The sequence below is a fragment of the Abrus precatorius genome, unplaced genomic scaffold, assembly GCF_003935025.1.
Source record: "Abrus precatorius isolate BTA unplaced genomic scaffold, Abrus_2018 Scaffold6, whole genome shotgun sequence".
NCBI classification, from domain to species: domain Eukaryota; kingdom Viridiplantae; phylum Streptophyta; class Magnoliopsida; order Fabales; family Fabaceae; genus Abrus; species Abrus precatorius.
In genome coordinates, this window is record NW_020874406.1 from 7,064,774 (window position 1) to 7,080,203 (window position 15,430).

At 30.9% G+C, this 15,430-nt stretch overlaps 1 protein-coding gene and 1 non-coding gene across 2 annotated transcripts; one reads left to right on the forward strand and one right to left on the reverse strand.

The window, feature by feature from the left end:
• Nucleotides 1-9,997: 9,997 nt before the first annotated feature.
• On the reverse strand, nt 9,998-12,473 carry LOC113870087. The gene is made up of 5 exons (XM_027506685.1): nt 11,980-12,473; nt 11,545-11,872; nt 11,386-11,443; nt 11,240-11,343; nt 9,998-10,108 (listed from the first exon to the last, which is right to left on the reverse strand). Exons 1-5 carry the CDS (start codon nt 12,471-12,473, stop codon nt 9,998-10,000), a joined length of 1,095 nt encoding a protein of 364 aa, XP_027362486.1.
• Nucleotides 12,474-13,020: 547 nt separating this feature from the next.
• LOC113870601 lies at nt 13,021-13,127 on the forward strand. Its single transcript, XR_003505622.1, has one exon. It is a non-coding gene; the product is annotated as a small nucleolar RNA R71 (small nucleolar RNA).
• Nucleotides 13,128-15,430: the final 2,303 nt, after the last annotated feature.

Here is a 15,430-nt window from a genome sequence, read left to right on the forward strand (position 1 = left end):
CAATTCCACCCACTGTTTTAACCAATATTTACAACAAAAAATAAGAAAGGAAATAAGAGCGACTGTGGCTCTTAATCTCTTCTCCATTGCTAGGTCCGTTAAATGTTCACAGATATTTTCCTTTTAGGGAAAAAATAATTGTATATCATTTAGTATATTGATTCTATTGTATATTTTATTGTGGGTTTTAGGAGGGGGAATTAGAACGGTGGCTAGAGAGTGCTTCCAAAATATTTATGCTTTCTTTTTTCTGCCAATTGAAGTGTTTGTTGTATGTTTGTAAATTGTAAAGTTTGTATGCATTTTCCAGTTTTAATTTTTGTTATTGTTTATTTCTGTTCATACATTTTTTTATATCCTATTATTGCACAAATGCGTTAGCTATAAGGTTTAAAAATTATATACCAAAATATGGTATTTTTTAAAAAATTACTGTTTTAAAAATGGTTGACGATTTTTCAAAAAATTATTAAGAAAATCATAAATCGTTACTAGCAATTTTTGAAAAAATAATAAAATACTTTAAAAATAAAAAATTACCACTGATTTTTTTAAATTTTATATTTTTGTAATTTTTTTAAAACACTATTTTTTTATTATTTTCTTATTTTTTTCTCATATAAAAAAAAAAAAAAGACCCTCAGCTATGATAATTAGGTTTTCAGACAAAAATTTATGTAATTATTTGCTTTAACGAGTTTAGGTACCAGCATATATAAATATCTGCAAAAGAATATGGCGTGGGTACGAGTATAATAACAATTATATTCATTTTCTCACATTTTATATAATATTAAAATTAAATTTTATTTTATCATTATAGTTTTATTTTTCATTTTAAACTTAAAATATAAATATTTGAGAACGAAAAATAAACGATCGTAAAAGTTTAGAAACTTTGATTACAGAGATAAAGTAAAAAATAATTATTATTTCTATTAATTTAACTTTATAATATATAACTATCTAGTCTATTAGCCCGTGTAATGCATTGATATTTTATTTTAAAATAAATATATATATTATTTTAAATAAAAAATTTAAAAATAATTTTAATTTTTTTTATTAAAAATTTTTAATTTAACTCTATAATTATAAATAATATGCATTTAAATTATAAAGATTTAATAAAATATTTAATATTTTAAAATATAATTTATTTTAAAAGAAAACTTTTATTGGATAGTATCAAAAAGAAATTTAATTAAATGACAATATATAGTAATAACCATAAATTTAAAATATAAGTCTCTTACAAGTAAATTTTAAATTTTAAAAAAATAAGATAATTTTTATAAATATAAATATAAGTATTTACAAAAAAATATATATAAAAAAATTGTATAAGATAATAAGGGAAAGTTAAGTAATAATTTTAATCTCTAAAATTTATAACAAAATTAACAAATACTTGGGTTAAAAAGTAAAATTATTAAAGTAAAAAAAGTGTAATATTTACACATTATTTTCAATCAATTTTAATCCTAAAAGATACAACAAAATAGGAAAGAGAGTAACTTATTTGTGGCTTCACTTTTCAAATAGTAGACTTTCATTTGTAATATAAAGATTAATGAATAAAGTTAAGAAAAATTAATATTTTTGTCCAACACCTTTAAGGTAAGTTTGAATTTCATCTTCAACTTTTTTCTTTTACTTGTTTTGGTTACCTAACTTTTTTTACTCTATTATGTCACATATATTATTTATCTTCTTTCTCGTATTTGCAACTTTAATCATTTTTCTTCCATCTCTTCTTCTTTTCTTTTCCTTTTCTTTCTCCCATTCAAACAAATGATATTTTAACTGTGAAAGTTTAATCAGTGACATTCATCTTCTTCCTATATGTGCTCCCAACTCTAACGAGGATAATGTCATCAAAATATACAGCTCTTCCTCTTCAAATCCAGTGGCCACAATTGATTGTAAAGGCAGTGTAATTGAAATCAAACCAGCACCGACTATGGCCTCATTTTTGGCTTAGGGACCCAACAAGTTGAAGCCAGATATACTCAAATCGGATTTGATTACTTTGAGAGTCAACATTATAGTGGTTTAGACTGATGCAGTTGGTCCTTTGGGTTTAGATTTGAGTTTGGTCTTCCAAGAGGAAGAAGGAGAAAAAGTTGAAGAAAAAAAAAAGGGATCAAAGTTACATATTTAAAGAAGATGATAAATAGTACATATGAGTATGACAAATAAAAAAGAATCAATTTTTTTTAAAAAAATTAACATTTTTTAACAAACCTTAAGAAGCACTAGCACAAAATATTCAATTCAATAAAATAACTCTATTGAAAGTTTGTTTTAGATAAATAGTATAATATTTTATTTCAATATGTTAATACAGGAAGTTTGTATTATATTTATGTTTTTGTGCTTATTGTAATTTTGGACTATATTTAATGTGTTTTCAATTAATGCTTATATTAATTTGTAAGAAAGTGTAAGTATTATATTTTAATTTCTTTTCTTATATTTTAATTAACTAAACTATGGATAATGAGAATGGGTATAAATATTTAACAAGCTAACTGCTACAAAAATTAAAGTTGTTAATTAATAAATATAAAGACAAGAATGAATAATTTTTTAAAACGTGAGTATTAGAATGAGTACTTTATGTTATCCATTATCATTCTTACCTTGAACTTAGAAATTATACAATGCTATTTCCATACTCAAATTAGAACTGTTAATATAGTCTTAAGCTTACAACCTACATAATTTGTAACATTATTTTTTTTTTAATTTTCAAGTCATCTTTTCTCTCACTTTCTCTCTAATTTATTATCTTCCTCCCTCAGAGAAACTTCTTTTAAACTCTGAGCCTTCTTTAAATTCAGACTTGGACTTTTGTTCCGATTAAATCCAAGTAAGTTTTTTAAAACTCAATTCTTCTATCTCTGTTCTATTTTCTCTATTTTCTATTTTTTCAAAAATGTTCTCTCTTGTGATATCAAAAAATAAACTTGGTCCCTTAGACAATATTCTTCACAAATTTTCTTCCAAATTTTCACTTCGAAGTAAGGAGAGCTTTATCTCATCATTAAAATATAGTGAATATTTTGGGTTCATGAGAGTACTATTGTATATTTCTTGCTTGTAAATATATGTTGAAATGATATTTAAGTGTTGTGAAAATTGATGATTCATATTTGATTAGTTTTGGGTGATTGTATTGTATTTTTGTCATATATGTGTAATATGGACTTAGTCTAGAAGTGTATTACTTAGACAGGATCTTTTCAGCTGAATAATGAGAATGAAATGAAAAGAAGTATAATATGAGTAAAAAGTGATGAAAGAATTAGTGTAAACAATTACAGAGATACATTGGGAGAATAGAGTTCAGAGACAATTTTGAAAATCTGGGTGAAATGTAGCATGATAAACGATATTTGCATATGTGTACACAATCTATTTGAGAGCAAATGTGTCGTATAGCCTCACACTCGTTTTCTGACTAGACTCCTAACTATATCTTTGTTAATAAGCTTGCTATTATATACGTTATATTTGTGTGCATGGGCTAATTGATGACTATTTACCTATTAGTGTAAGACCTTATGTAACATCCTTGATTTCTTATAAAATAAATAAATAAATTTTTATAGCAAAAGGGGAAAATAGAGAAATTTTATTGTGTTTCATAGATTTAAGAATTGAATAAAAGTAAAACCTACATAAGGTATTTAAAGTGATGAATAAAAATTAAGTTTACGTCTAGCAAATTATTTGGTTCACAAAGCATATATGTAATTCTAAGACATAATGACACTTTAAAATTATTAATTACAACAAAATTCATCAAAGTATTTTAAAACTCAAAAATTGACATTTAAAGTATTTACAAAACTTTCTCAACTTAAAATGTAATCTAATAAAATATTACAATTCTTTAAATTATTCTAAATCCTACAGAACAGTCTTCTTTCACAAAGTCATTGGATTATAGACCTAGAACAGACTAACCACCTTTATCTCTTCACTTTCATTACCTGTAAAATATTAGTAAAAGTGAGTATCTCCCACCCCACAAAATCTCATATATATATATATATATATATATATATATATATATATATATATATATATATATATATATATATATATATATATATAGGATTAATAATAACACTTAGAACATACAAATCATTATCACAGCGGAGCATATACATGCAACCAATCAATCATCTTTGTAAATATGTATGGCATGCATTTTTACACTAATCTATATGTCATGATACATGTATTATACCATATCAATTAATGTTTCCATACATGCCCCGGGGATCCCTTGAGGAGTTCATAGCATAAATAGCTATTGATTAGCCGCAGCAATACGGATACATGTGTGCTAATCTAGCCTTTTTTAGCAAAAGTATAGTCAGAAATCTTGTTAGAAAATGAGTGTGTGGCCTGTGAATACTTTTTACTTTCAGCAAATCATTGTGCATCTATTTACAATTAGCATTCACCATCCTCATTTTTTCAAGATTTCTCAAATCTTCTTTGGACTCTATACCCTCAATGTATCTCTATAACTTTCTATACTTATTCTCACCATTTCTCATATTATTCTTTTTTCTTGACATTTCTCAACTATTCTCATTCTTTTTCATATTCTTCTCATAGATCAACATGTCATACTATGTGAGTCTTGATCATATAACTTAATGTATTACAATACATGTACTATGAGTACACCATTTGATATATCACAATACCTGTATCATAATTCCATCCATCAATCTATTCTAGCTTACGTATTATAATCACATTTTTCATATTTTCATCATCATATCATATCATTTCATTTTATACACAAAACTCTTTCTTCATTTATGAATAGTCAAACATTTTTTACCAATAACATAACTTCACCCATTTTGACATACTTCAACTATCAAACAACATCTATATTCATTATATCATTTAACAGGAAAATATCATCAAACAATTTCATACCACACAAGCCAATACAATGTGCCGAAGGTCGAACACTTACGGACTCAGCCCAATCATACAGTCCAACATACACATGCTTGCTCAATATCAATACAATCATCTATCCTAAAGTTAAGCAACATCCAGCATTCACAGTATATCTATTATTTCAAAAATATCAAATGTGTAAATCTTAAGTTACCTTTGAACAAGGTTTACTAGTAAAATTATAATATTTCTTGAAATAGTTTTGTTTAGAGCTTTTGTTACAAATTGTATTTAGTTAGCTTTGAAAATAAGCATGAAGTTTTCATGTCAAACTTTCTATTCCTACACATTAGATTTAAGAAAATATTAGGGCTCTAGTAAAAAAACTTAGTGTTTTTAAATCAAAATATCAAAGAGAAGTTAGGATTTAGGATCACTCCTATTACTTGGAAATGGGTCTCTTAGATCGGGTTGTCTTAGAGATCTGAAGGAGAGGCACAATGTCCCGCTAGAGAATATCGTCTTAAGAGTTAAGGTTTCCTTAAGTCTCACAAGGTACAAAACCTTAGATTGGATAAAATAGAGAAATAAGAACGAAGTTGGAGAACCAAACTCCAAGAAACTTACTTGGATATGAATGATTAAGCTCCTAAGTACGGATTCAAAGGAATATTGAGGTTTAGAGGAGGATTTCTAAGAAGAAAGAGTGAGAAATCAGAGAGAACAGAGAAGAGGTCGAGATTTTTGGATTGTAATTCAAATTTCTAGGTTGGAGACCTTTAAATACCCCCTTAACTCGCGATATTATCACAACAGCGAGCTCTTCCTTCGTTGTAGCAAAAAAATCAAACAAAATTTTTCTTTATTATCTGTCATTCTAGCTATAGTAAGAGATCAGAGAGTCTTATTCTGGACACTCTTTCTCGATGTAGCAAGAGATATCTTGCTACAACAAGAGATATCTCGCTACAGCAAGATAGTCTGCATTAAAACTCCTATTTTTCTATACAAGGGCTACAAAATTAAGGGTGTTACACCTTATGAAGTGCTGAAAGCATCAAATATTTGTGATCACAATGCATGAGGAAGTGCGTACTTGAGGAAGAAGTTTAATCATTTGTGGCTAAACATGTATAAATTAGTGGAAATTACCAATGTATTGACTTGTCTTCAATATTATGATGCATAAATTTATTATTAATAAAGTTTTATGTAATAGTATTTGTTGACACGTTTATCACTATGTTGATGTTATAAAAAAGTGTAATTGATTATGTTTTAGTGGTGGGGAGAGAACTTATCCTTACTAATATTTTCAAGGAACAAGGATGACAAACCCTCAAAGACCTATCAAGTTGTCAGAGTGGCTAGTAAGTAGTATTTAGGTAGTGACAACGGTTCTACCATTGTAAATTTGTTGTAAATAATAATATTGAATCTAGTGATGTATTCACTGTTGAGATGACAATAAGGTATAGTATTCCTTTCGATTACTCCATTAGTGGTAAAATTCATCACATACTTAGTTTGTACATATACAGATGTATAGTACAGACGCCAAATGTGACACCCTAAATTTCTACTTTCAAATTACACAATAATTTATATAGAAACAGAATAAATTAAATAAATTTCATTTAAAATAGGTAATAATAATATAAAAAGTGAGAAAATTAAAGCTTTAATGTGAATGAATCCATTTACAAAATTTACCAACATGATGAAATGAGATAAGATAAACGGTAACTTAATAATTATATTATACCAAAACAATTAAGAAACATACAGGTACTAAATTTTCATTTACATATAAACAATATAATAGTTTACAAATTTTTAATCAAAAAGTTGTAGGACTTAGAATAAATAATTATATAACCAAAATAAACTAAGTCTTAAGAGTAGTCTCAACTCATATCCAAAATACTGAGGATCTACCCCTAGTTGTCGTTGTCATGTCAACTCTCTGTCTCAATCAGTTTCCCCAGAGTCAGATCTTCGTCTTCTCCAAGATAGAAGTCGCTAAAATCAATCACGACCTCAACACCCGTGATCCGCTCAAAAGTCACCTAGGTTGGTCTTCTAAAGAGGTCATGATCAAGATAGATACACAGATAACTCACAGCTGCTGGAGTCCTAACAATACCTCTAAATATATAAATACAAAGATGTGATGAATCCTTTTGTTCACAGGAAAATCTAACAAAACACTATAATTTAGGTCCATTTCCAAAGTATAACCATGACTAGGTACATTATCATAGTCTACGGCAAAGTTAAAATGACAAAACCTCTGATATTCATTAAATACATAATTTATTCTACATTGTATAGAATAATCTACAAATTTAATCTGCCTTTGGAGTGTTTGATGAATCCACTTTTTATTATATTTTTACTTGCCTTTTTTGTGCTCCTTGATAGAAAAAATGGACTTAGATAGTGCAAATAATATAGAAATCACATTTTGAGTAAATATCATAGGTTTATTAATTTTTGGTTAATTTGCATTTAATTACATAGATATAGATTGCAATTTTAATTGTCTTGATAATTTTGCAGAGTCCCCAAGTTAATTTTGAGATATCTTGGCCCTTGGATGAAAGTTGCCCCCAAAGTAGCCACTTTTAGGAGCAAAAGTGGCAACTACAGCAAGTCTGGGCATTAAAGGTTCCAAAGTAGCTACTTTCAACCTTCAAAGTAGCAACTCCAGAGAGCTCCAGGGACGCCATTTGAGAAGCAGTTTGCGCGTGGTCACTATTATCTTTCATAGTGGCTACGCACATCCAAAGTAGCCACTTTCAGCATGAAAAGTGGCAACTCCAGAAAGCTCCAGGACGTCACTTTTGGAAGCAATTTGTGCGTGGTCACTATTGCCTTTCATAGTGACTACGCGCATCCAAAGTAGCCACTTTCAGCATGAAAAGTGGCAACTCCAGAGAATTGGCAAGCTTACGTAAATATGCGGGTGGATACTTTCAAGGCCCAAAGTAGACACTTTCAAAGGCAAAAGTGGACACTTTGCTGACATGTCTTCCACTATAAATAGATTTTAGGAATTAGGGTACGGGGACTTGAACAATTTATTTTCTTTCATTCTCTTTGCCAAATTAGGACATTTTCTTTCCAGAGCTTTAGAGCCTTGGGTGACAGCCAGGGGTCCATTATAGGTTTTGATTTTCAATTTCCCTTTGATTCTCATTGAGTTTACATTAATGTTGCTTACGTTTCTGCATTTCTCTCTTTTATTTGTGAAGCCCATCCATATGGAGGGCTAAATTCTCTTGTAATTCCTCGTCAACTCATATGGTTCTTGAATTCTTGAGTTTAATGGCAATATTACTCTTTCTTTCCTTGGATTTATTAACCCTAATCTCTGAATGAAATGAAATTTACATGAGGGGAACATTGCTTAATGAATCCTAAATTACCCAAACAAAATACTAATTCAAAATTGCTTAATTTTGATTAATCTTTGAGATTACTTAATCTTAGAGATAGAGATTGGAGCCCATTAAGATGCTTAATTTTAATTGGGATGCTAAAGTTAATTTTCGCTTGTTAGATTAACTTAATTCAAGAGAAAAATAGGGGATTATTGAATCATTTGAAAGAATAGGGATAGAACTTATTGATTGAATTTCACTAGTTTACATTTTGCTCTTGATTAAAATCTGAAAATTGACAAACCTCCCCCCAATTTACTTGCTTTAAAATATATGTTTACACTTGTTCGATGTATGTTCCCAACCAAAAATTCCTTGGAGACGACCTAGGACAACACCCTAGTACTGCATTCATTTCTTTGCATATTTGATGAGGATTAACGACAATCTTTGTGCATAACGAGTAGCGAAATTTGTTTCATCAGTGTTGTCATCCTTGTTCCCTGAAACGTTTAGTAAGGATGAGCGTCTACCTTATCATTAAACATAACACGATCTCAATTATTAATATTATAACATAAATATAATCATAGGGTTAATCCTAATACAGAAAACTTACGTCTTTCTATCTCTAGAAATACATTCAAGTCCTTTTAATTGAGCAATGTTAATTTCATGCAGGAATTTTACTCAAATTCAAACAAGAAAACAAGATGGAAGACAATTGATACTACTCAATTAAACCCAAGAGAAAAGAACATGAAATAGCATTAGAAGAATTCCAGAAAATTTGGTCAATTAGGATTCATTACGTCTAGATACTCAAAGAAAAATTAGAACCTAAACATTTTCAAACTAAAATTACAAAAGAGATGAAATAAAATGCTTGATCTCATCCTCCAGCCGTCTCTGAGTCTTTCTTCTCCAAAAACTGCCTCCCCTAGGTTTCTGTGCCAAGTTCCCTTTTATATAAGTGGCCCAAGGGCTCATCTTCTCGCAAAAATTTAAATTCTAACGCACGTTAAATGTACACGGCCATGTACTTTGGCCATGTATATCTCTGGTCTCTAAAAATTGTACTTCACAGCTTTCTTGAAAAGTACACGCTCATGTACATGGCCATGTACTTTAACCGTGTACATCTCTGTTTTTGATGATACACTTCAATTGACGCAATGCCCGTGTATATCTCTGGTTTTTTGTGTGTTTCAATTTCCAATATCTTTTAAGCTCTTTTTTTCTAAAATATGAATAAAATGAAATTAATAATAGTAAATTTTCTCAATAAATAGCTTAAAACTCTCAATTATCATTCATGAATTACAATGTAGGATCAAGTATATAAAGCATTTATCAAATTCCCCGAACTTGAACAATTGCTTGTCCCCAAGTAAAGAAATGGATCAATTTTACCCTTGACAACAAAGAATCAAATTCCTGAATTTTTTATTATTGTTATTTTTATTTTATTTTTCAAATATTTAGAGGGACAGTAATTCTTAAACATCAAATTATGCCTTATTTTTGCTCTCAACCTTTGTAACTTCAGACAGAACTGAATAAGGACCTCTCTACCATTAGCTCTTAAAATTCAATTCAAAAATTTGAATCCTTCCACAAGGTGTTGTTTAATTCTCTTCACTTTGAGCCATGATCGACTAACAGGGTGCATTTTATGCTCCATCCCAGTTAGCACAAGGAATTAATGGAAATTCCACCTCTTGCTTTCCACATCGGTACCTCAAACAATTTCGGGGTTCTAGGATGTGGTATTTGGACGTTGCCTGCAATCCACATTCAACTAGATATGCTTCTATGGCATGCTCTTTTTTTATTTGTTAGCAGAGCCTAATTTTTTTCTGATTTTCCTGATTTTATTAATTTCAAACATTTTTAAAAAATTTGGCATAGATTCAAGGTCCTCAATTTAGAAAACTCTAATGATACTTCAATCGAAAAACAATTAAAAACACAATTCAAATAACTAGAATAATTGCATGTGATGTTTATTTATTTATTATATTTTCAGGAATATCATCTCTAATGCAACAGTAAAATTGACTCAATATTGCTCGAGAATAAAACAACAATTCAGTTCAAACATCTATAATTATCCACCCCACATTGTAAGATTTGCATTGTCCTCAATCAAATATAAAAATTAAAGTGCAACTGAAACTTCCCTGAAAAGTAAATAAATAAGCAAAGAGTCGTGGGAAGCAAAGCTAATATGGGATTCAATTGGAGAGGAAACCTGATTAAAATTGATTTATAAGGAGATTTAACTCAATTTAGAATGACAAGAGGAGTAGAACGATCAAAATAATGCGATAAAGAAACAGAAGCAATAAACAGACAAAAGCAATTTAAATCCTAAAAATAATATAAATTAAAAAATTCAACAACTAAGACTATCCTAATTGCAGGCTAAATTGTTGCACTAGCATCATCTGAGTCTTCATCATCTATACTAAGAAAGTGGTCAGAAGGAGATGGGGTTCATGCTGGGGGCGAGGACGCTTATTTAAAATATAAATAAATGAGCAAATAAATAACTAAAATATAAATAAATGAGCAAATAAATAACTAAATTAAAATAAACTAAACCTACCTAACCTAAACTATTCAATGTAATTCAACATTTAACATGGAGGAGTTTAAACTCCTCATTTGCAAAAGTTTGCAATTGACCCTCTGGTACAGTTTTAGCCTATGTTCATTCACCTTAAAATTTTCTTTTTCTAGATGAGTTAATTCAATTATACCACAAGGAAATACCTTATGCACAGTAAACGGTCCAGAGCAACGGGATGAGTTTAACTGGGAATAATTTGAGGCGAGATTTGTACAACAGTACTACTAAATCACCTTTTTGAAATAGTTTACCTTCCTTGATTTTTTTTATGATGGTAGACCTTCAATTTTTCATCTGGTGGTTCATTAATGGATGGGTTGGGTTGCTTCTTTGATTTCCACTCCAAAACTTCAAAGTCCCTCTTTCTCCATAATGGCTTAGTGACTTTTAAATGACACCACTGTTCTTAAGTTAGCAAGCTCATACCATCTTTTCCTCCTTCATGAACTAAGCTTCTTTTCAATGGGTTTGAAATCAAAAATTCCTGTGCACAATCAAAAACATAATCATCAATTACATTAATAAAGTAGCAAGACTTATCTTGTTTCAAAGACTTTTTCATCACATCAGAAATTTTGAGATGACTTTTTCATCTCCAACTCTCAAAATTAACTTTCCATCCCTCACATCAATTATAGCCCCTGCAGTAGCTAAAAATAGACGACCTAAGATCAAGGGAACATCAATGTCCTCGTCCATATCAAGAATCACAAAATCAACAAGAAAAATAAATTTGTCCACTTTTACAAGCACATCCTCAATGATACCTCTAGGATATTTAATTGACCTATCAGCTAGTTGAATACTCATTCTAGTTAGCCTAGGTTCTCCCAAGCCTAATTTCTTAAAAACAGAATATGGCATCAAATTAATGCTAGCACCTAAATCAGCTAAAGCCCTATCAACTATCAATCTACCAATGAGACAAGGAAGAGTAAAACTCCCTGGATCCTTTAATTTTTTAGGCATCTTGTTTTACAAATTGCTGAGCATTCTTCATTCAGAGTTACTGTGGCCAACTCCTTCAATTTCTTCTTGTTGGACAGTAGATCCTTTAGAAATTTGGCGTACTTGGGCATCTGTGCCAAGGCATCAACAAACGGTAAATTAATATGAAGTTGACGAAATAAAGATAGAAATTTACCAAATTGTTCATCATCCTTGTCTTTCTTCAATCTTGCTGGGTAGGGAAGTGGGGGTATGAATTCTTTCACTACAGGGGGCTTTTCCACAGCCTCCTCTTGACATTTATCCTCCTCTTCAACTGCATCTTTTTCTGTTTCTTGCTTCCCCTTCTCTTGTAATGTTCTGCCACTCCTTAATGTTACTGCATTCACTTGCTCCCTACGATTAGTCTCAGTATTGTCAGGCAAGCTTCCTTGGGGTCTTTCTGAGAGGAGTCTAGAAATTTGACCCAACTGAATTTCTAGATTATGGATAGAGGCTTGTTGATTTCTTAGTGTTGTCTCGGTAGATTGGAATCGAGATTCTGAAGTTTGAATGAATTTGGTCATCAACTCCTCAAGGTTTGACTTCTTTTCAGCTAGGGGTGGTAGTTAATGTGGGGCTTATTGATATCCTGAGGGTGTGTTGTTCCGCGTTGGTTGTTGGTTGTTGTTCCATGGTGGGTTTGCATAGTTCCTCCAGCCCGAATTATTCATGCCATTATAATTTTGGTACGGTGGTCTGTTTCCTATCACATTGACATGTTCTTCCTAAGTAGCTTGACACTCATGATTAGGGTGGCTTCCTCCACAAATATCACATCTCATCACCGGAGCAACTGGATGGTTAATAGACAAACCATCAATCTTCTTCCCTAAGGCTTCAACTTGCATTACCAAGGATGTTACTACATCAAGACTATAAATTCCAGCAAATTTTGCAAGTTTGGATTGAGTGGAGCTCCATTGATAGCTGTTCATTGCCATTTCTTCAAACAGTTCTTGTGCAGCCCTTGGTGTCTTGCTATTCAAAGTCCCCCTAGCTGCAACATCTATCATTTGTCTTGTGGCTGGGTTCAACCCATTGTAGAAGGTTTGCACTTGAAGCCAGTCCGAAATCACATGATGTGGGCACTTCCGTAGTAATTCCTTAAACCTCTCCCATGTATCATGTAAAGTTTCTGACTCCAATTGGTAGAAGGAAGAGATATCATTCCTCATCTTGGCAGTTTTTGCGGGAGGAAAATATTTCGCCAACAATTTTTCTGCCATAGCCTCCCATGAAGTGATAGATCCTCGTGGGAGAGAGTTTAACCACTGTTTTGCTCTGCTCCTGAGAGAAAATGAGAATAGCCTCAAGCGGATTGCATCATCAGTAGCTCCATTAAAGTATCACAAATCTCCAGAAAATTTGCAATGTGAGCATTGGGGTCTTTATCTTGTAACTCATCAAATTGGACAAATTGCTGAACCATCTGAATAACATTGGGCTTTATTTCAAAATTTTCCTGCACATCCGGACGGATAATGCTAGATTTTGTTCCAGTTAATGATGGACGAGCATAATCGGACATGGTCCTTGGTTGATCTTCATTGTTCGCCATTCCTTCCATGTGGTTTTGTGTGTTTTCCTTCTGTACTAGCAGTCGTCTCTCTTTCCAAATTTTTCGCAAAGTTCTCTCTATCTCTGGGTCAAGTTTGAATAATATAGCAGGGTTCTGGTCATGCACCAGAAAAATCAACTCCTAAAAAATAATAAAAGCAAAATAATAATAATAATAATAATAATAATAATAAAATTAATTTAAGATTAAAGAAATAAAGAAAATTAGTAAAGACGTAATTAAAGAAATCCGAAATAACTAGTCCCCGACAACGGCGCTAAAAACTTGGTGTGTAAAAACTGATTACTGGGCAATGGTACCCGTTGTCAGAGTAATATTATGAAAAATAGAGTACCAAGTGTCGTATCCACAGGGACTGTTATTAAGAATTACTTCCTTAATTATGCAATTGTTAATGAATATGATAAATAAATTTTTGTTAATAAAATTACTAAAAATAGAAGAATAATAAATTAAAAGGAACAAATTTCTTATGATAATAAATTATAGAAAAGTATGACTAAAGCTATTCAAGGGGAAAAGGCGAGTATCTAGACTATAAATCTTCCTAAGTGTCCAAATAACTAAAATTCTTCTTCAACTACTTAGTTCCAAACTCTTATCGCTGCAGGAAATTCTGAATTAAATCAATACCTTTCTCAAGGATAATAATTCCTAACTCTCGGTTGATCAATCGAATCTCTTCCTTAATTAATACCCCTAGGTTGCATTAAGTTCATTATGAATTCCATAATTAGGGTTAATCCTAATACGGAAAACTTACGTCTTTCTATCTCTAGAAATACATTCAAGTCCTTTTAATTGAGCAATGTTAATTTCATGCAGGAATTTTACTCAAATTCAAACAAGAAAACAAGATGGAAGACAATTGATACTACTCAATTAAACTCAAGAGAAAAGAACATGAAAAAGCATTAGAAGAATTCCAGAAAATTTGGTCAATTAAGATTCATTACGTCTAGATACTCAAAGAAAAATTAGAACCTAAACATCTTCAAACTAAAATTACAAAAGAGATGAAATAAAATGCTTGATCCCATCCTCCAGCCATCTCTGAGTATTTCTTCTCCAAAAACCTCCTCCCCTAGGTTTCTGTGCCAAGTTTCCTTTTATATGAGTGGCCCAAGGGCTCATCTTCTCGCAAAAATTTAAATTTTGATGCACGTTAAATGTACACAGCCATGTACTTTGGCTGTGTATATCTCTGGACTCTAAAAATTGCACTTCATAGCTTTCTTGAAAAGTACACGCCCATGTACACGGCCATGTACTTTGGTCGTGTACATATCTGGTCTGTAAAAATTGCACTCCACAGCTTTCTTGAAAAGTACACGCCCATGTACACGGCCATGTACATCTCTGATTTTGATGATACACTTCAATTGACGCGACCAGTGAGATACACGCTCATATACACGGGCGTGTACTTACCCATGTATATCTCTGGTTCTTTGTGTGTTTCAATTCTCAATATCTTTTAAGCTCTTTTTTTCTGAAATATGAATAAAATGAAATTAATAATAGTAAATTTTCTCAATGAATAGCTTAAAACTCTCAATTATCATTCATGAATTACGATGTAGGATCAAGTATAGAAAGCATTTATCAGCTTTCAGAAAGAATGTGTACACATATGCGAATGTCGTTCACCACCCTATGTTTTCTCTAGATTTTCCAACATCTTCGGACTCTATACTCTCAGTATATCTCTGTAACTATTTACATAGATTCATTCAGCACTTTATACTCATCCTATTCTCTTTTTCCATATCATGCTCATTATCCAACTAAAAAGCATGCTTAATAAAGCACTTCCAAACTATGTTTGCAACGCAATTTTATTTCTATAATATAGTATCTTTCCAAATCAGCCAAACATTCGTCATAACATTTACACATTTT

What these genes read in the sequence shown, in the direction of transcription:
- LOC113870087 (XM_027506685.1), bottom strand. Translation starts at nt 12,473, where the DNA reads ATGACCAAATTCATTCAAACTTCAGAATCTCGATTCCAATCTACCGAG. An exon ending in AACAAGAAGAAATTGAAGGA is followed by an intron (nt 11,873 to 11,979) that starts GTTGGCCACAGT and finishes TCTCATTGGTAG; the next exon opens with ATTGATAGTTGATAGGGCTT. An exon ending in TCATGAAGGAGGAAAAGATG is followed by an intron (nt 11,344 to 11,385) that starts GTATGAGCTTGC and finishes GTCATTTAAAAG; the next exon opens with TCACTAAGCCATTATGGAGA.